The sequence below is a fragment of the Arachis hypogaea genome, chromosome 6 (assembly GCF_003086295.3).
Source record: "Arachis hypogaea cultivar Tifrunner chromosome 6, arahy.Tifrunner.gnm2.J5K5, whole genome shotgun sequence".
NCBI lineage: Eukaryota > Viridiplantae > Streptophyta > Magnoliopsida > Fabales > Fabaceae > Arachis > Arachis hypogaea.
In genome coordinates, this window is record NC_092041.1 from 101,341,838 (window position 1) to 101,365,010 (window position 23,173).

Consider the following 23,173-nt stretch of genomic DNA (forward strand, 5'->3'; position numbering starts at 1 on the left):
TAAAAAAAATAAAAAATTTAATACACAACATAAATATAATGCAGTAAAGGATAAAAAAAATTCATATAAAAAAAATAAAAATATCCTAAAAAAAGTCAACAACATTTGTCATATGAATAAAAGAAATACAATAAAATAAATAAAAAAGCCAAACAAAAATAAAAAAAAATTATAAAAAAATATACATATAAAAAATAGTATAATAAATAATTAAAAAAACTCATAAAAACATAACATGAGAAATCAGAACACTACACAAATAATATAAAAATATTTCTCGTATAAATAAAAATATAAGTAAAAAATACAATAAAAAACATAAAAATTAAAATGTAAAAATGAGTATTAAAAATAATAAAAAAATTAAAATATTTAATTTGCTAGTGATTAAAACAAATTTAAACTATTTTAATGAAAAAAATTTGGAACGAATAACTATGAAGAAGTAAGAAGAATTACAAAAAATTATTATGAAAGTAATAGTTACTAGTATCTTTTTATAGAAGAAAATGAAGGGTAGGGTTAGTAAAAAAGAAATAAAATTTCACCTAATTTTCTAAAGACAACAAGCAACCATGAAAGTGAAACGCAGAAGCTACAAATTTTAGCTTTTCCTAAACGTGCGTTTAGAAGCAGAATCACTTCTGCGGGAAGATAAAAATTGCCAAACAAAAAAGTGAAACTTTCAAGAAGCTCAAACGTGCTTCTCTCCTCTCTGACGTGTTTGCCAAATACACCCTTAGATCCTGGAAAAGAAAATTATGATAATTAGGGTGGTGAGAGGAGGATAAAATAAGACATTAACAACAAGATAAAAAAATAAAGATATAAAATTTTGTGTTTTTAGATTTTGTTTGGTAATAAATTAGAATAAATTATGAAAATTTAATTTTTTATTTTTTTATTTAAAAAATTTGAGAAAAAAATTAATAAAAAATATATAATTATAAAAAATTAACAAGAATAATGAAAAAAAATAAAAAATAAATTGTCCTTTATTAGTGTCTTTGTGTCTTTTCTATCAGCATAAACACAAAATACACTAATTTAGAATCTCTGGACACAATGTTTATGTCTATGTCTCATCTGTCAAACACGATTTTGTATCTCTGTATCCATGTCTCATTGTCCTGTCTCTGAAAATAAACATTACTCAGAAAATGAGGTGTTGGACACATTACATCTTTTAATCCGTCCATGTAATAAAACGAAACAGTTATTTTACTGTTTCATTACATGAAACCGACGTGTCCGTTTTTGGCACATTTGCAGTTAGACGACATCGTTTTGTAAATTCACTTCGTTTATATTTGTTTTACTTTGCCTTTATCCTCTCGTTATTCTGTTTTTACTTATTAACCCTAAGAGAGAAGATGAAGTCAAAAAGTCTTGGTTCTGCAATAACAAAAGTCACGATTCTTTCTTCAACGTACTAGTAAAAAAAGAAGACGTCGTCAAGAGAATCGGTGTTAGCGGAGACATCCTCGTCTCAAGTAAAAAATGTTGATGCTTTTGTCGATTAGTGTATCTCTTTGTCAGTTCCTTTCATGGTAATCTCATTGTTTGAAACAAATTGTTTAATCTTCTGCAAAGCATGGTGGTCTCATAGTTTTCAACTTATTTACATACATATTTTGCCACATTTAGAATTATTTATGCATTTGTTATTATTTTTGGGGCTTTCGTTTATTTATTTATGATTGCTGAAATTAATGATTAGTAGAAAGACTAGTATCACTTTATATCATAATCAAAAAAAGACAAACATGTTCCTAATTCTTTCGTTAATTGTTGTCCCAATTGATTCAAATGATAACTGTGTTTCAACTTAGCAGATGGAGGAATTTTCTATTCCTATGTTCAACCGTGGAAAAAATTTTGTGAGGAACAAATGGAGAAAGTTGAGTTATGGGATGGGTTAGTTGAGAAGTTTCGAGAGATGGATCTGAACCTTATGAACTTATTTGACTTGAAGGAATTGTTCAAAAGCTTGGGATACGATGATTACAAAGCAATGATGTGGTTTAATCTGAATGCTATTAATTTTGAAGCCGGTTTGCATCCTATTTTTGGAGATTTAGAGATCAATGTTTTAAGGGAGCACAAGATGCAAAACAATGAGTGTGAGGAGTTCTATATATATTTTGAGCATCATATTCTTGGTGATGAAGATACTATAGGGTGTGATGAAGCTGGTGATCCCCCTATTTCTAGTGAAGATTGTTTCCAAATTAAGACTTTGTTTTCCTGAGTATACATGCAATCGGGACTTTGAAAGCAATCAGACAGATGTTAGACGACTTACTAAGAAAATCGAAAAGCGATTATGGACATAGCCAAAGCTCACCCGAAAAGAAGCATTAGAACATATAAAGCAGGATTATAACATGCAAATTCACTACAAGAGTATGCAAAGGGCACTTAAGAAGGCAAGAGAGTTAGTTATTGGTAAGAAAAGTGAACAGTATGGCAAATTAAGAGATTACCTGGCTGAGATATTGAAAAGCAATCCTGGCAACACAACCTTGTTAGGAGTTGAGCCAATTCCATAATCCCTTCCTCTATTTGATAGACTTTACATTTGTCTAGATGCATGTAAGCAAGGTTTCAAGGCAGGATGTCGCCCATTGATTGGGCTGGACGGGTGTTTTCTAAAGGGTTATTATGGGGGACTATTATTATCTATTGTGGCTCAGGATTCAAATAATCATTTCTATGTGGTGGCTTATGCTGTGGTTACATCGGAAACCAAAAAAACATGGAAATGGTTTCTGACTCTATTGCTAGAACTCCAACTCAAGTCCAATTAAAATTCTCTGCTGCTAAGCTACTGAATCCAGCCTTATTTAGAAAAAAGCAATCAATTGTAAGGCTTGAATAAGTTCCACCACAACAATCAACAACAAATTCAACTGATGGTATTTCTGCAAAAACTCTGGCTGCAACAAGTTCAGAAACAGATTCAAGAATATTCCAGTTCATTCCCACCCCTAGATTTAAGTCTTAGTTGAAGTCTTGAATGGATGAAACTATAGTATTTTAGATATGATCGATTGTGTATTTTGGATATGATTGTCTAGTATTTTGTGCAAACTTTCTTTGGACTTACATCCTGTTTTGAATTAGGCACAATATATTGTATAGTTATCATAATATTTTCATGTAGATTTTTTTTATTTAGTAATACAAACAACTGTTCAGTCTCTTTTTGGATGAACTCCTGTAGAAACAATATTTTGAAAGCTTAGATAATATAACAATACTCTTCTCTTATGCCTATTATAGTTATGTGATTTCTTTTTTTTATTTCATCGATGTGAACATTATATTCATTAACACCAACATCCATCATAGATCATACAATGATTCAAAAATACTTATTCATTACTGCATTCATAATAATACAATTATAAATACTACTATATTCATGGCTGAGCTATCTAATTTAACTCACCCAGCATCTTTGCTCTACACATTCACAATAATTGCAATTAAAAAAATAACCATAAAATACACAACATTCCTAAATCTACTATTAGTAATTTTGCTTGAAGTTTTCTGATTTATACAATCCATTTTCAATCTCACAATTCTCTCCTCCAAATCAATTAATCTATTCTTTCCCTGTTTAGAATTTTGAACCTCCACATCTCCAATAACATCATCCAACCATCTAAAGAACTTGCAGTATAGCAAATTGTCCTGTAATAAGAACCAAAAAATATACCATGAAAGACAAACATGAATTTCAATTCAATGGAATACTCAAAACTCAAAAAATAAAAATAAATTGAATTAACAATTACCCTCTAGTTTGGACACCCTAAGAATAACCTATTTGGATTCTCTACTGTTCCAGATTTGTATATTGTTGCATATAGCTGACAGATACACTTGGGAATGATTTTATTGCTGGAGCCTCTTCCATGTGTTGAGTCAGCCCTATAATTTCAATCGTTGCCTTCATTCCTTTCCCTTTGGCGCCTCATGCTTCTGGAGCTTCCAGTGTTATTCATTCTGTGTTGAGCTAAGATTTTGTTTCAGGGTGAAGAATTGGAGATTTTGGACAATTAGGATTTGGGACATGTTAAAATCAAATAACATAAAAGGACCAATTTATCCTCATCATTTAGGTAGCGTTTGTTTTTTGAGACAGAACATAGAGACATGAACAACAAATGTTTAAAACGTATTTGGAGGCAGAGACATAGGCACGAAACACATTGTCTCCAAGACACTATTTTATATTTTTGTGTACACTCTTGTACGAAAAACAATGATGGATACGGAATTTGAGAAAGTGGACATGGACTTTTCTATCAAAAATTTTTCCCTTTCTATCCATAGATATTTTTTTATTAATCTACTATTATCTCTTCTTATTTTAGCTTCTTCTCTACATCGTAGTTCTTCTTTTTTTGCGTTCTTTTTTTTAAATACTCTCTTTTTTTGGTAGAATTTCTTACTTAACTGGATAATTAATTTATTCCTTTTTATCGTTTATTCTCTTCTCTATGGCATGTTGTATTAATAAAGACTTAATTCACTCTTCTACTTTATGTTACTTTATTTATTCTTAATTTTGTTACTTTAATACCATTTTTATCTTATTGGTTCATAAACCAATTCTTCTTGTAATTTTCTATACTCCTACACACTCTTGTTTTTTATTAAATTAATTTATACTTGATGTAAAAAATTTGGAATTACAGGGCTATTTTAGTCATTTCGCATAATATTTTAGTTTTGTCCATGTCTATCCAAACATAATACAGGACATTACATTAGTGTCTTGTCCATCGTATCCAAACACAATACACAACAAATAATTTTTAGTGTCTCCGTTCTATTGTCTCTCTCTTAGTGTCATGTCCTGTCCTGTCTCCAAAAACAAACGCAGCCTTAGAGTAATTCCAATGTGGCAGTTAACGGACACCTCAATCACATTAACAGTCCACGTCAGAGGTGCTGTTAGTCTTACTAACAGAAAGATGTAACGTGTTCATATTTCATTTTCTGGAGAATCTAATTGTTACTTTTTTTTTCCTCCGGGTCTCACTTGTCCAAACGCGAAATCCTCAGGGAACTAATTATCACTTTACTTGGATAAATATTTAGCAATAGACTAAGAAAAAAAAGTGAAAAGAATATTATATTATTTAAATATTTGTTATAAATTAATTTTATATTCGAATTTTAACTCTGGTCTCTTATTTATAGTCATTTAATTTTTTAGTTGATGGTTATAATGAAATATAATTAATGGTTTAAATTAAGTGTTCAAAATTTTTATTACAAATATCTTATTTATCATATTTTTTAAATATATTTAGATTATTCTACACTACTCTTTATATTTCTATATATATCCACACTCTTCTATAATATTTTATAATTTTTTAGTCTTTCAGAATTTTTTAAGACATTTCAGGATCTTTTAGGACATTCTAAAATATTTCAGAATCATCGAAAGCAATCTCAAACACTTTAAAATATTATACAAATACTGTTAAATATAACATCCTAAACTTTACCATGACATTCTCTCTCACTTATTGCGTAGATGTTTTTGTTACGTTCTGTGCATAATAGCGCTCTAAGTGTTCTTAGAATTGCCACAGATCTTCACAAGCTTCCTAATTAGCCTCTATTATTGGGAGTCACTTTCACTTGATCAAATATTGGATACTTGGTGTTACTCCTCTTTGTCGCACAACTTGATTAATTAGGATTTTTTCGATCTCTTTATCGAATGATCTAATTACCACGGGTGGAGTCCGATTCTAGTCACCTCTGCTCAGTTCCTCTTGATCTCCATGATATAGTTTCAGCATACTTACATAGAATACTGGATGGATCTTGATAGAGTGAGAGAGTTGTACTTTGTAATCAACCTCCCTAACACGTCCAATGATATCAAATGACCTTTCATATTTGCATATCAAAATTCTTACGAACCTTATGAAAGGCTTTGAATTATTGTGAAACAAGTTTAATCATTATCTTATCTCTCACTTGATAGCTTGCATACCTCCTCTTCTTATCTATCCATTTCCTCATCCTCTTTGTAGCTTTGTCGAGATAACAACGAGAGACATCTGTTTGCTCTTCCCAAGACTTAATCATATGATATGTTTCAAGTCTCAGGGAAGAAACTTAAAAAATGTGAAGACAAAATAAATCATGCCCAAGATCTATAATAGTTGATGCAAGAACAGAAAGGGAAATGGAAACACCGCAACCATGGAGATGGCCGGCGTGGGAGATGGCGACGATGATGCAGCAACTCATCATCATCATGGTGCATGCACTGTCAGGTAATTACAACTTCTCATCTCCTTTAATCACGCATTCACATTCTTCTTTTATTGATTGATTACCTTAATTTGAGAAGATTTTGAAAAATAAATCGGAAAATAAATCTACAATTAAGAAATCAAATCAATTTCTATTAATGGACCGATTATGTCATATCTCTACTGATATTGAAAAAAAGTTTGCAAAGATGATATCAATGGATTAAAGGAGTGTATATGACGGGATCTTACAAGAAAGGAGTTTGTTCAGAGATAAAAAACTAGAAGGAGAATTGCTCTGATCAATGGCAACAAATAATAGCCATAGGTAAAGGCTACACTCAATTCATTACTTTCATTGTTATTTTTTCTACTACTATTAGTTGAATTATATCTTATTATTATTATTATCATTATTGGTTCAGTTTACCCGACTCGTGTGCACCACCAAGTGTTCTGATGAACTCTTTTGAGAGAAGAGTTATGGCTGATTTAGAGGCATGTAAGACCAACAAATATTTGTGTCTTATTTTTAAGTTTCAATGCATTTGTGTTTTAAATTATCTATGTTGTATCTGTTACCTGCAAGACATCAAAAGAGCTAACAATAGTATTCTATTTATGTCAAGCCTGAGTTGAAGGAGAGTGAAAGACTTTTGAAAAACAGCAAGACCAATCCTATCGCCACCCTTCATAAGACATGCAAAAGTACGGAAAATCACAAAAAGAGTGACCCAAGTCAATATTTAATATGGATATGGATTCAAATATATGTCTTGACGTGTCAGATGATGAGGATGATGTCATGGAACTAGATTGAACAACTATAACCCGCCAAGATCCACGCAAAGTTGCTGTCCAACAGAGCAATTCCTCTATGAAACGCCAAAAAATATCACCCCAGCCAAATGAAAAAGGGAAGGCGAAACCAATATTAAAGCCATGGTTCCCTGGACCTGGTGAAAGGAGAACCAGGTTCCAAAATACGGTTGAGGTAAAATCATTGCACATCCATATGAATTTATATATTATTGTAAAAGGGATCAGTTTATAATGCCCGAATTTTGTATGTAGGCGTTCAAAGGTGTGCAACGATCACGTCACATGTCAACTTCTAAAATGGATGCATAAGTATCCCGTGGAGAAGCAGTATGAGTATCAAGCATGCCAGTTGCTGCACGTGTCCCCGCAAAATCGAAACCGCTATCTATTTTTGAACAGCAAAATTTGGTAGTGCAAAGGAAACGAAAGGTCAAATATTCTTTTTTATTTTATTTTCCGTTTTTTTCTAACTATTGTGATTGATAAATTAGAATTTTTAATTTTGAATGATGCGAAAATAATGCTTTAATAGAAATTATTTGAGCTCGAACGGGGAATAACAACTTATTTCAAAATGGGTAGCGAGATTATTAGCCTTAATCCATGAAATTATATTTACCATGAAAATATATTGGTTTAATTATTCTGTTGGTCCCTATAGTTTCGCGAAATTTTTTAATTAGGTCCCTATACTTTTTTTCTTTTTAATTGAGTCCTTGCGCCAAATTTTTTTTTAATTGGGTCCTTACACTTTTTTTCCTTTTATTTAGGTCCCTATACCAATTCTTTTTTTTTTAGTTGGGTCCCTATAAAATTAAGCCAATTACTACTAAGAGGGACTTAATTGAAAAAAAATTAGTGCAGGGACCCAATTAAAAAGAAAAAGTATAGGGACCTAATTGAAAATTTCACGAAACTATAGGGACCAACAAAGTAATTAAACCAAATATATTTACTAATGCATCTCATGATTCATTAAATAGATCCCCTTTTAGGCACCCTTCGTTCATAGTTTGTTTACACCAATGTGTCAAACATGCACGCCAACTGATAGCCAAGGAATCCTCCATTAAGCCACCTATGTCATCATATCCATTAATGCCTTCCTTGCTTTTCTAGTCCATCTTCGCAGAACTAATGATTTTGGCAGCTCCACAATGTCTAGAAAACCCAAAACAGCAAGTATATAATATTGGAATAAATAATTTTATTAACCCAGATCATCCATATTAAATCACCAAAAAATATAACATAATGCGGAAGCGTACCTTTACTCATAAGAGTAAAAAATTGATGGAATGATTTGGATCTTGTGGTTCTTTCAATCTTCCTCAACCAAAGCCTTCTGTATCCCTAGGCAGCTGAATTGTGACTCTTCTAATGGGGAAAGAGCAACAAAGGCGGCTTTGCTATATTGGGGACCAAAACCCTGAAGGCACTATTTATATTTGAGTATGGCACCCATTAAACCCTAAAGCCCAAATAAAATAGTATCTAAAATCCATAAGATAATTATCTAAAGAACAAAAGATAATATCTAGTTTTATTCTCATTTAATTTCAAATAAAAAGTAATAATGACTTATTCAATTTAGCATTTATAACAATAAATAAAATCACTATTATATAAGTCATTAAATTTGAAATAGCATAATTTGTGATTATAATTAATATATGTATTGCCCACAAACAAATTAGGAAATTAAAATAATTTCCTAACAATCTCCCACTTGGGCTATACATATATTCTTTCTTGACATAATCACATCTTATAAACTTTATGCGCGCATCTGAATGTTATTACTCTCATTACTTTAACAATCTAGTCCATCTCATACATTAGACATGGAACTACCACAGCTTTTATCACATTAATGTCGTGACTAAATCACGACAATCACCATCCTAATATACTTAACGACATAGATCAAATTTGGATGAGTAATATGGAAATTACATGCCAAGTGATCTCATGCATGTCTATTTCTAGCTGGTCCAACTTTAAAACTTTATTGAGACTAAACACAAAACAAATGTTGTAAAATGAACATTTCACACAACATGAAATAAATCATCAACATAATTCTACAGAAAAATAATTCAATATCTGTCATAGAGCATATAACATAAAATAAACTCCCACTAAACTAAGGCATCACAAATATTGACACCCATCCGAGTAGTGTGCTCATGAAAGACTTTAGGGATAAATTCATTGGTTATTGAATCTGCTAGTATATACTCTGTTCCTATATGTCCTATGGAAATCTGTTTTTCTTAAATTTTCTCCTTGACAACTAAGAACTTGATGTTTGTATGCTTCGATTTTGTCAAGCTCTTATTGTTATTGGAGTATAATACTACTGACTTATTGTTACAAAATATCTTTAATGACCTTTCAATGTCATCTACTATACGAAATTCAGTGACAAAGTTTCGCAACCATATGCCATGAAATCCGAATCAAAGTACCCAATGATCTCCAAATTTTTTTAACTCTGATATGTAAGCATGTAATCTTTTATTCTCTTTAGATAACGCATTATGCGTTTAACATCTATCCAATTATCTATGCCCGGATTGCTCAAATATCTACCCAACACTCCCACTATAAATGATATATCAGGATATGTGCAGACTTGAGCATACATTAAATTTCCTAATGCTGATGCATAAGATTTCTCATGCATTGTTGTCTTCTCAAGATCATTTTGGGGCATTGCTTGAGACTAAACTTGTCTCCTTTAGCTACGGGTGTGTCCATTGGTCTACAATTTTTCATGACATATCTACTTAAAATCTTTTTTTGATATAGTTCTTTTGTAATAATCCAAGAATACCTTGATAGTGATCTCTTAGTATATTGATTCTTAATACAAAAAAGGCATTACCAAGATCTTGCATTTCAAACTTGTTCGATAAAAATTTCTTAGTTTCATACAACAAGCCTATATCGTTACTAGCAAGTAGAATGTCATCAACATATAAGACTAAAAGGATGTATTTACTCCCACTGAACTTGTGGTATACACATTCATCTATGATATTTACCTCAAAACCATATGAGGTAATGACTTGATTAAACTTGTGATACCATTGACGGGAAGCTTGTTCGAGACCATAGATAAATTTTCTCCTTTTTCTATTGAATCTCCTTAATGATATTTCTTGAGGTTGTTGAGCTTGCTGTATGGGTTGAGGTTGAGGAGGATTCTCATTATTTTTCGGTACTGTAGTAGTATCTTGAGCAACAATAATATTCTCATTGTTCTCTTGTACTGTAACTGGATCTACAGCAGGATTCTTATTGTGCTCTTGTACTATAACTATATCTTGAACAATAATAGGCACAAGATCCTGATCATTGTCAATTATAGAATCCTCATCAAAAGCAACATTTCTAATATTTCCTTCCCCCCAAACTCAACATCCTCAAGAAATCTCGCATTTTTCGTTTCAAAAATAGACCTTGATGTAGGATTGTAAAATTTGTACCCCGGTGAACGCTCAGTGTAACCAACAAAGTAGCAACTGATTGTCCTTGAGTGTAATTTTCTTTCATGCGGCCTATAAGGTCGCATCTCAGCTGGACATCCCCAAATATGCAAATGCTTTATACTGGGCATTTTCCCAATCCAAATTTCATATGGTTTTGTTAACTGCTTTGCTTGGCACCCTATTAAGGATGTACACTGCGGTCTTTAAGGCTTCTCCCCGTAGTGATTCAGGTAAGGAAGAATGACTAATCATACTTCTCACCATGTCCTTAAGAGTTCGGTTCCTTCGCTCTACAACACCATTCATGCTAGGTTTGCCTGGCATGGTGTATTGCGGAATAATACCACATTCATTTAGGAAAAGAGCAAAAGGCTTGGGACGTTGTTTACCTGAACCATCATATCTTCCGTAGTATTCATCACCATGATCAGATTTGACATCTTTAATTTTCTTTCCAAGTTGAAGTTCAACTTCATCTTTGAAAGACTTGAAAACATCCAAGACTTGGGACTTTTTATGAATTAAATATAGATACCCGTAACGAGAGAAATCATCTATGAACGTAATAAAGTACCGTTGTCCATTCCAAGAGACAGTAGGGAATGGACCACATATATTGGTATGTATCAGTTCTAAGACATCTTTAGCTCTATCGGCACCTAATTTCTTTTTGTTTATCCTTTTTCTTTTTATGCACTCAATGCAGACTTCAAAATCCGCCAAATTTAGGGGTCCAAGAATTTCATCCAACATGAGCCTCTGAATTCTCTATTTAGAGATATGACCTAGGCATTTGTGCCATAATGATGCCGAATTCTCATTTAGTTTTCGTTTTGTACCCGTTTACAATATTTTATTATTATAGGAATTTAAGTCAAGCCTATATAGATTATCCACCAAATGACCAGAGCAAATATTATTCGAATTATAGAAGAGACTGACTTTGTTGTCTTCGAACGAACAAAAAATAACCTGATTTGTCCAAACAAGAAACAGAAACTAAATTCCGTCTAAATGACAGTACATAAAATGTCTCTAATAAATCCAAGTAAAATCCACTCGTGGAACATAATCTAAAGGTTCCTATAGCTTCGACTGCAACTATATTGCCGTCTGCCACATAGATGTATCTTTCAACATTACTTGGCGGTCGACTCCACAGGCAACCCTACATAGTAACACTTACATGAATAGTAGTAGTAGAATCTACCCACCAAGTATCAACATGTGCATAACTTAAACTAGCATCAGAATAAACAAAAGTAAGAATTATACCCTTCTTTACACGTCAAGTGGCATATTTGGTACAATCTTTCTTCATGTGTCACACCTTCTTACAGAAGAAACAAGTTGAAACTTGATCTTGTTTCTTAGCTTTTTTTTTTCTGCTGAGAAGGCATATCCGCAATAGTATCACGCTTTCTTTTATACTGAGAAGATGAAGCCATGTGAGCACTTTCAGTCTTATCTTGTTGTAGCCTCTCTTCTTCTTGCACACAGTGAGATATAAGCTCATTTAAGGATCAAGTGTCCTTCAGAGTGTTATAACTCACTTTTAATTACCCAAAGTGTGCAGGAAGGGAAATCAAAATGAAATGCACGAGTAAGTCTTCAGACAACTCTAACTTTAGTGTTTTCAATTTTGAAGCAAGATGAGACATTTCCATAATGTACTCCCTTATGTTCCCTTTACCTTTATACCTCATGGAGACAAGTTTGCTCAAAATACTATTTGCCTCCGCCTTTTCATTCTTAGTAAAGAATTTTTCAACATTCTTTAAGAACTGTTTGGCATCTTTATCCTCAGTAATTGAGCCTCAAAACGCCTCAGGAATTGAGCGTTTCATGATCATAATGCTCATTCGATTGGATCTTTCTCACTTCTTTATTTTAACCTCATTAAGGTTTTCTGGAGTGGAAGTGGGTTTCTCTTCTCGAAGAGCTATATCTAGATCCATACAATCGAGGACAATCTCCACGGTATCCTTCCAAACTTTAAAGTTTGAACCATTCAGCATAGGAATACTGCTAATTTGTGCAGAAACATTGGTAGCTAAAGCCATAGTTTCTGGATTAGAACAAAAAAACATGCAGTAAACATTAGTTAAATAATGGGAAATGATCCAGATTTAGATATCTAGAACAACACTAATTTTCAATCTTTGGATAGAAAAATTAACTACAAGTGATACTCTCATTGCAGTAATAAAATATTGTCAACATTCCTGTCACACATGAAGCCTTTTTTTGGACCGACTTAATGCGCATATGGAGACTTAAACTTCGCAACCTATTTATTACCGCATATATTTTCTATTAATTGGTTAAACAATAACCTTCTTTTGGACCGATTATTGACCGCATAATTAATGAAAAATAAACAAAAGTGTGCAATGCTTATTATTTGGCCAAATAATAAACTTCCTTTGGGCTGATTATTGTTCGCATAAATAATTACTTTATTCTTAATTAGTTACCCAAACTTGTATTTACCATCAATATGTGTATGTAATTTAGCCAAATATAGATTTTTCTTTGGACTGACCAATATTCGTATGAATTACATATCACCATATTCCTAATGTTTTGAATAAATTAATTTTCACAAAAGAGGCTACTTTGGAAGCATAATGTTTAATCAATCTATTTCAAAACCAAATCTTTATATAGATGGTATAATAATCCAAATTGTTACTAATTTCTTTATGTAACAACAAAAAAATATTTAAATTTCAAAAAGAATTAAATTTTAATGGTATCTTTTGAGACCTTAAAGAAAAAATATAATTATAACTCATGTACCAAAAATTTTTGATCCGTTAGGATTAAAATCAATTCTTATAAAATTAGTACGGTAAATTATATCCAAAAGGATAATTAATTAATTTTATACCAAATTAATAGCACTCATAATTAAAAAATGAGACACTTATAATAATACTTTGTGCTAATGTTTTAGAATAAATCAATTACTATATAAAAAAAATCGATACGATAAATTATATAAGCCGAAAGTATATATATATAAAGCAATCCAAATGGCAGTAATAACATTTATTCTAAAACAATACTAAAATCACACACACAATATATATATATATATATATATATATATATATATATATATATATATATACTAGTGTGAAGACCCGTGCAATTGCACGGTCTTGTACATGATATGAAAAATAAATAATTTGATATTTCAATTAGAATGAGTAAATACAATTAGTTAAAAGTGTGAAAAGATTATATATGTAAGCATGTAATCCATTAATTTGTTATTTTTTATAATTATCTTTTAGCAATTTACCACAAAAATATAAATGAAAAATAAAATGGATAAAAAATCAAAATTAAAACGATAATAATAATTATAAACTCTTCGATCACGTTCTCTTTGACTAAACAATTTCAAAGAAAACACCTCAGATGGGTGATTCTCATGGAATTCCCTCACTCTTCTAAATGACTGTGCTATGGGATTGTGTTGATCAATCATTTGGGTCAAATCAATTATCAGTTGTCTATCTATATTTGAACTTTGCCTATAATTAAGGAAAATAGTAACACAATATTACTAACTAATTTTACTTAAAATGAAGAAACATGCATTTTTTATAATTAGAATGAATCTTAACAACAATAATTAAACAATAAGATACGAACATTTTGATTATAATAATCAAAATTACATCCATATTAGTATTTTACCAACTAAAAATTAAATTGAAAATAAAAGAAACAAATTAAAATTACAAACAATCATAACAAAATTTTTGTAAGAGTTGACCGTACCCAAATATTCCTTCTCTATGCGTTAACTCATGTTCTGTGTCATATATGTATAATTGGACAACTTTCGGAACTTGACCAGCCTGAGGTAATAAACTTCCAATCCTATGATAATTTTGGCCACTTATGATGAACTGCGGTGGGCCAGTTCCATCATTCACTGAATCTATTACTTTACCACCAAGAGAAGTGAAAGCAAACATACTATTATAATACCGAATTTTCTTCTGAAACTGTAAAGACTTATTATCATGACCATGAATCAAATTATATAATAAATCTGGAGCTTTCTGAAGATACGGTAATTGAATTTTTCCTTGAAAACAACAAAGTGTAAAAAGAGGCTGATTAATTCTTGACTATTTTTCAACCCGCTCTAGTAACCAAAACGACGCACCACAATATAGACAACTATACACAGAGTCACCAATATCGAGACAACCTACAAAAATGAACAAAAAATTTAAATAATAAACAAATCCTTACAGATTTAACTAAGTAAAAAATGATATTAAATGAAGACTTAAATGGTTGTTAATTTTTTTTTACTTAAAAAAATATACCAGTAAAACAATTAAAGATTCAGAAATTATTCACTGGATATTCATTGTCTACAAATTGAAAATATAAATATTTAATAATAATATTAATCTAACCAAATTTGAGACACTTATATTGAAAGTATTTAAAACCAATGAATACTATTTTTTATCATATTATATTTGGTAAAAAAATGTCATATAAAATTTATTACGACCACAATATTGAAATTATAAAAGGAACATAACGTGACTAAATATACTGAATGAGTAGATTATATCTAAATTAATACGAAAAATGCAAACTCTATAAATAAATCAATTATAAGTATACTGAAATACCTTGAATTTCACTTTGTGAAAAAAGTGGATGATCAACAGGAGACCGAAACTCATTCCAAGAATTTACAGTAGGATCATATATTTCAGAGTCGTCTTGATTTGGGTTTTTATTATGAAATAAAAAAAATTATTATAAATAAATCAAATATAAAGATATACACATCAAAGAAATATTTAAACATATAATCATAAATTATGAATTTATTAATAACTAAAGGCATAATAAACAACATAAAAAAATAAAATATACAAAAATTAATTCAATAATAAAATATATAAACCAAAATAAATAGACAAAAAATATAAATATGATAACAATAATTAGAAAAGAGTCCTTTTTATATTTTAAAATAATTGAAAAAATAATGTAAATAATAACTATACTTTCTAAGTTAACAAAGAAATTAGAAAATTTGAAATAATAAAGTCATACCTGATAATATGAAATTGGCATTAATAATTGGAGTATCTTGCAAAATAATTGATCCCTCTAAAGAAAAAAAAAGAACTTTAAATGTAAAACTAAAACTATGGGAAGATCAAAAAAATTAAACAGGTAGGTTAATAAATACCACATACCAATATATTTGAACTTAAAATAAGAGAAACATTAGAAGTAGGAACAACATCAAACAATAAAGCATAGAAATTCAACCAATAATATTAATTGAACACCAATTTTATAATATTAACAAACATCTGTAATGAAAAGATGTAAATTTTAATTTCTTTCAGAAAAACCCAAAAATGAATATAGCAAAACTGACCTCTTCTATCTTCAACTTGTTGTCCTCTCTTTCTCTTCAAATAATTTTTTCTATATAATCTTGCAGTAGCATAAGATTGAGACATTTTATGAAATTTTAACCAAGCTAAAGAAATTTAGAACCAACTAATATTCACCATAATGGTATTTCGAAAAAAGTAGTACTTCCTTTTTAGACACCACTTCAGTTATATATAACCCAAAAAAAAAGAAATCAAAGAACCCCTGTAAGTTCATTTGAAGGGAATGAATGAGAATGAAGGAGTATAACTTGTTTTCTCACTGCATACACTTATAACCCTCACTTTCAAAAAATAAAATCAGAATAAGTAGAAAGGCTTTTCAGAATATTCTTAAAGCATGGAAGTAATGCAACAGACTTGTGAAACTTAGGATCCAATTTATAGACAGAGAAATGAAACCAATTCAGGATTTAAATTAAAAAATTTGAACCATGGAGGAAAAAAATAAAAGATCATTGTGTATATAAGACTCACTTTGAAACCAATCAAAAGTGGAATTGATATATTCATTGGCGGGTATATTTCTTAAGGGAATGTATACATATATAAGGACTACGCTAGAAAGAAGGATGAGCACTGATTATGAGGCAAAACAGTATGAATGACCATCACATCATCGAAAATTTGACAGCAATCAACACCTACCAATCGAATATGCAGAAGGCTGATAATCATCCATCCGAAGAATGAAGAGCAGGAGATCTGACGTGATTTGTAGAAGGGGAATGTTTTTCCTTTTTGAAAGAAAACCTATAACCAGAGAGGCCATGAAAGTACTTGCTGATGGGATTGATTTGCAACAAATGACAAAGGGAAGTTAGTCACAAGTAACGATACCTACTCTCATTAACCAAATAACTTTTTTGATAGAATAATAAAAGATAGTAGTATTTGTTATAGAAGATGATGTCATTTCTCCCACCAAACCACCAAAATCTGACTTTTCATGTGAGGGTACACTGAAAAACAGGGAAGAGAATCACTTTCCCCACCTAACCACATCCAATCCATTTTTTGTTTTTGAAGAAAAATTCAAAAACCAACATCCCATCATAACTTCGAAACTGACAAAATAAAATGAGGAAGCAACAACTTTGACTGACATCAGAATCATGTATAAAAGAATAAGATGAGATCACAAATAACATCATTCAAACTAACATCCCATCATAACTTCAGAAGAATGGAATTCACATTATATTTTCAACAATTTGAAGCATATAATAATAAAAATACAACCTCACCTCCCTAGAACTGATTGAGAAACAATCTATACATACTATGATTTGATGAGCACTTTAACAAAAATCAACTCCCATCACAACTATTAGATCTAAATTACTAAAAAAGAACCATTAAATTTGTCTAATTACCACTTAAAACTGATCAATGAAGTATAAAATGAGAAATTGAATTAACTATAATTTGATGAGCACTTTGACAAAAACCAACTCCCATCACAGCTATTAATTCCAAATTACTAAGAATAAAAGAACACCAAATTCGTCTAATTACCACTCAAAACTGACCAATGAACTATAAAATGAGAAGATGAATTAACTAAGAAACTTATACCCTAAACACCGTAATACATATATACTAATGATATCAGCATGACAATGTGCAAAACCAATAACCTTATAACAATAATCCTAATCCAACCATAATTATCAAGAAAAACATAGGATATATAAAAGAACTGATTTTGAACAGATAGATAGTAGAACATATGATGATATGAAGGAACCACATTATTCATAAATGAAAATGAACATATAAACCACATTCATATCAAAATCACATGATTGTAGCAATAAATCAATGAAATTGTGGGAATCACAAAGTCATCTATGCATGGCTCCCGAATACAGATCCCAAAGCACCAAAACATAATGAAATTTCAAGAAATTGAATAAAATTACAAAGAGGGATATGAAATTAAAGAAAAACAATAGGAGAATATGACAGAACCATATTACATTCTTCTTTAATATTTTTATAAAAATGAGGAGAAGAGAAGGATGAAACTCTTTTCTCAGTCAAACAGAGAGAGGAAAAGTGAAGTATAATATGAAAAGAATGAATGAAGACATTCTCCTAATGCATCTAAAACAACTTTGCATAACCTAATAAATAGCATACATGCTTGAAATCACATGAAAAGAATTCTGTCTCACACCAAAGACCATAACAATAATAAAATTCAACAAACGTGTACCTAACCAATCACATCAACTACACAATTTTCAAGGTTACTTTCTATCAAAATGAACTTGTATCTATAGAGAAAAACTACCTACCTTAACTGTCCTAACCTCCTAGACTATATTTGACAACTCTACATAAACACTTCTGAGCACTGAGAATAAACAGTTACCCTAAGAATGACTTCATCCTAAATTTCACAGCAATCAACCACTAAAAATTTCAAAAGGCTATTCACTTAGCCATAGCTGATGAGATACTGGGTATGATATTCTCATTCTCATTCAAGAGGAAAGTACACTATTCATATATACTTATCTCAATTAATGTGATATATTAGCATATTTAAATAAATGAAATGACCTTTAACCCATGATCTGATTTAGCTCTTTCACTTAAATAAAAGAAAATTGCCTTCCAAGACATAAAACTTATATCCAACTGTATTTAATCTGTAATCTCTAGTATCTAATAATAGATATTGATAATTGATATCGATGTCAGAGAAGGCATTTGAAAGAAAACTAATAGATTCCTCATAATTCTTGATATAAAGCCATGCAAGAATGATTAATATAGTAATACCTCTGATAAATAATCCAACATAATTCCTAATATTTATGTAAAAGCAAAACACAAGCTACAATAACCATAGCAAATTAGATTCAATTGGTAGAGAAAAGAAAATGCAGTTAACCCAGAAAAAATTGTTAGCTATTTTCTGTTAATTTTTTGTATAGAAATATAAAGCTCCAGAGATATTGATTTTGAATAAAAGGAAAAGATCATAAAAGGAAATCAATGATAGAATTAACCCACCATACCTTGGTCTTCAACTTTCAGCCTCATCAATCCCCGAATTTGCCACTCCCCTGTTCTTCACAGACTGATAAAACTCCTCACAAAACTCATGAAACTTTGTGTCGGAATCGAAAATTTATCTACCGGAGAATAATCCTTCAGGAGCCTCTGAATCACATTGGAGTAGGTGGAGCATCAGTGGCTGCGGCAAACCGGGAACAATGCACTGGCGGGGTATCGAAGGCGGATGTCATGGAAGAGTTCAACGACGATGATTGCGGCGAGAAGCATCGCCAAGGGAGGAGAAGGTGTTGCCGGTTGAGGTTGAAGGGGAATTGTTGGAGATGAAGGACCTGAAACCAAAAAGGTTTAAATAAAAAATAAAATACAAAATATTACAAAATGGAAAGAAGACCAAAGAGAAGAAGAAGAAGAGAGCTACCTACCATTGTTGATGGGTGAAGAATCAGAAGCCATAGCTATTTTTCTGTCTTCCTCACCTCTTCTTCTTCCTAACCTCATTTCTTTATTTCCTTCGTTGAATATGTTGAATAGTGGTTTGACCGAACAAACACTTACTTATCCTTGTACAGACTAAAGAGGCCATTGGCATGAATGAGATCATATGTCCTTGGATATGTATGTTGAAAAGGCTTCACACCTGAATTTGAAAAATACAAACATAAATAAGGAATCCAACTAATAGTATAAGATTCATACAGCTATATCATATATTTCAACATTAAACGAAAAGATGCAATATATATAACCCGAGAAAGAAGCTAGAAAGCGATACCAATCATGATAAATGCCAATCAAGCCGCGCTCATATATGACCCCCAGGGTACTTTTCTCAGCTATGGTAGGCACAACGTTCATGACCCATAACTTGGGAGATTGAATAGCTACAGCAAAACTACCCAACCCAGCATTCATATCCGAGTGCTTCTTCACAAGATCCTTAATCCTCCTCTCCTCCAAGTACTCCAGCTGTTAAAACCAAAGACAATATCAATCACTCAGCCATCATCTCCGTTGCAAGCTTAAATTAAAGCAACTTTCAATTAAAAAATTCCTGAAACATTTCAAATGATCCCCTAAAGTTTAAAAACTAAGCACGCACTTAATGAATCAAATTGATGTGCAGACCTAAATGTGTTTCTAAATAAATTCATACAGAAATATTATGTTGTTCCTTACACTCCTAAGATTCTGATTTCCACGTGTTCATAATTATCCATTATTATTTTTTGTGTCCATCGAACTCATTGCAACCAAAACTTCATATCAAATATTACTATTGGTGAATTATATAACACGTCAAATAACATATTAACCCAAACATATCCACATCATATAGATACCAATCAAAGAATACATATCCAATACAGAAGAAAACGACAGCAAAAATATAAAACTTCTGAGTAAATAGAAATCAAAATGGGGCTGAGGTGTCTGTATTACCTGATCCTCCTTGAGGCTTCTGTGCGAAATCACTGCAATTACATCCCAAGATCTTCATCAAATGAAAGAGACAAAAATACCTGAAGCATTATAAAACAACAAACATCACTCAACAGCTTTATGCTGAATGAAAAACCTTCCACACAAAAATTGATGAGTTTTGCAAAGAGCATTTATGATTCTATCACTCTATCAGTTTATAAAGCGCAACATCAACTTATTAAAGAAATAGAAAATTGACGAAATACAGGATTCAAACACAAAATAGAACTAAATGAATTAGCAACTCCCATAAGAAACGAAACCTATTCAATGGAATCAGGATGCAACTGACAATTATTAGCCTTGATATAAGTTAACTTTTATAAAATAAAACAGCGCAAAGCCTGGCCAAAGAAAACGCAGCTGAAAACCCTAAATTAAAAAAAGATAAAAAAAATTCAGAAGCAGGGTTCGAAAAGATCCGTACATGAGGGTGCGCCGGTTGATCTCGGAGGAGGAGGAGAATGTATCAACCAGGTTCTTGAGGTTCCAAAGAGCGTCACTCGTTCAGAGTCCCCAGAATCCCACCGGCGTCGTTGCCATCATTGTGCTCTCAGATGATGCATTCGAGTAGCTACGGTGAGGACTGTGGGTGGGGATCATAACGATTGGTGATCTCAGAACAATAAAGGAAGAAGCCCATTGCGGCGCCAGTAAGTCGATAACGGCAGCACCGTAGGGGATGGCGATGATGACAGAAGTTGAATGCTCAAGAATCGGAAGAACCGGTCTATCGCCGTTCATCTTGCGCCTCTTGGTCGAACACCCTACGCCGGTCGAGACACTGCTTTCCACTACAACGATCAAGCTGTCCAAATGGGGTGAAAGAGGAAGAAGATGGTGTCTTGAAGAGTTCACCAAAGAAGATGAAAAGTTAAAAAGAGTGACTGAGAGTGATGTGAAAGGAAACCACTTTCTTTGACTCAGACCATGTGCTTTTTATTTTTTATTTTAAAGAAAACTCAAAAATCCAAAAAAAATCCACGTCGGTGATGTTTCCTCCTGAATTCTAGTATGTATAGATATAGGCATAATCACACATACATAATAAACGCATATATTGATTAAGGAACACAAAAATATATATTCCTTTATATGCATTGTCATAACGTAAAGATGTTTAAAATATATATATAATTTTACAGCATAAAAAAAATTCCAAATGTATATGATGTACGCATATACATATATTAATTCAAAAGGAATAATAAATTGAATATTTTGATGATTAAATTATGAATAGCTCTAATACCATTTGTTGGAATAAATAATTTTATTAACTCAAATTATCTATACTGAATCATCAAAAAATATAATATAATACAGAAACGTATCTTTATTTATAAAAGTCAGAAACTGATGGAAGGATTTAAATCTTGTAATTTTTTCGATCTTTTTCAACCAAAGTCTTTTGTATCCCTAGGCAGTTTTGGTATACTGGGACCGAAACTCTAAAGGCACTATTTATATTTGAGTATGGCACCCATTAAACCCTAAAATCCAAATAAAATAGTATCTAAAGTCCAAAAAATAATATATTTAAAATCCAGAAGATAATTATATAAAGAACAAAAAATAATATCTAGTTTTATTCTCATTTAATTCCAAATAAAAAGTAATAATGACTTATTCAATTTAGCATTTATAACAATAAATGAGATCACCATTATATAAGTCATTTAATTTGAAATAACATAATTTGTGATTATAATTAATATATATATTGCTCACAAACAAATTAAAAAATTAAAATAATTTTCTAATATATGACTACATGGAATACTTATGGAGTCCATTCTCATGCATGAGCATTTAATTTCATCTTGCTCTCCATGAAAGGACACATGTCATATCATGTTAAACTTGTAAAATTTTGACACCTGATAAATCTTGCAAGAACTTGTTTCCTTTTCATATATTACCTTCAATGTGCTGGCCTTGTGGAGCATTGAACGAAACAACATAAAAATTTGTCGGGTATAAATGATAGTTGCTGGCCTTTCTAATTGTTGAAAGTGTGTCAGCATCACAGGTTGTCCAGTTGATGATTTAAAGTTTGCCAAATCCTCTCTGTACCGTATGTAGCTCAAACAACGCTGGAAGTGTTGAACAAATTCTGTCTAATTATGGCGTGATTTAACATATCTTTTGAGGACAACATGTAGAATTTCACACCTTGAAGTCATTCTAAACCCAACAAAAAATTTTCCTCGGATATGAGCGATAGTCCACATGTTTTTTTTCCCATACTTATCTAATATCCATTCCCGATCTTCCACTCTAAAGCATCCAACCATTTCCTCCCACTTTTGTTCGAACACACCAACTTCGTAATCACCTAGCATTAACTTTGTAAACATTTTCGTATACTGAGGTTTGTGAATATTTCTTGTTGCATTACGCATCAAGTGCCATGCACGTAACCTATGATGTGCATTCGGAAACACTTCCTAAATAGCGATAGTCATCGATGGATGACCATCTGTAATTACTGAAATTAGTGTCTTTCCCTTCATTGCTATGAGAAGCTGTTTTAGTAACCACACATATGTGCTTTTCCTCTCATTCGAAATTATTACAACAC

At 31.4% G+C, this 23,173-nt stretch overlaps 1 protein-coding gene across 6 annotated transcripts; it reads right to left on the bottom strand.

The window, feature by feature from the left end:
• Positions 1-14,261: 14,261 nt before the first annotated feature.
• LOC112697162 (uncharacterized) lies at positions 14,262-21,580 on the bottom strand. 6 transcript variants are annotated; one of them, XR_011862537.1, is made up of 10 exons: positions 21,017-21,500; positions 20,548-20,627; positions 19,880-20,073; positions 19,530-19,744; positions 19,107-19,436; positions 16,723-16,857; positions 16,056-16,114; positions 15,722-15,778; positions 15,289-15,381; positions 14,262-14,849 (listed from the first exon to the last, which is right to left on the bottom strand). XR_011862537.1 is itself a non-coding variant. In XM_072197422.1 (9 exons), the coding sequence occupies exons 5-9, from the start codon at positions 19,129-19,131 to the stop codon at positions 14,767-14,769; spliced, it is 393 nt and encodes a 130-aa protein (XP_072053523.1). In that variant the 5' UTR covers positions 19,132-19,436; positions 19,530-19,744; positions 19,880-20,073; positions 20,548-20,627; positions 21,017-21,580; the 3' UTR covers positions 14,262-14,766. The 6 variants fall into 6 exon arrangements, 5 of the variants coding, with proteins under 5 accessions (XP_072053523.1, XP_072053524.1, XP_072053525.1 ...); XM_072197422.1 differs by lacking the exon at positions 16,056-16,114 and having other exon boundaries at positions 21,017-21,580; XM_072197423.1 differs by lacking the exon at positions 16,056-16,114 and having other exon boundaries at positions 20,548-20,579.
• Positions 21,581-23,173: the final 1,593 nt, after the last annotated feature.

Coding starts and splice junctions, on each gene's coding strand:
- LOC112697162 (XM_072197422.1), bottom strand. CDS start 19,131: ATGAGGCTGAAAGTTGAAGACCAAG. Junction 15,382..15,721: donor TGCCAATTTCATATTATCAG/GTATGACTTTAT, acceptor ACCCAAATCAAG/ACGACTCTGAAATATATGAT. Junction 14,850..15,288: donor TTCACAAAGTGAAATTCAAG/GTATTTCAGTAT, acceptor TCATTTTTGTAG/GTTGTCTCGATATTGGTGAC.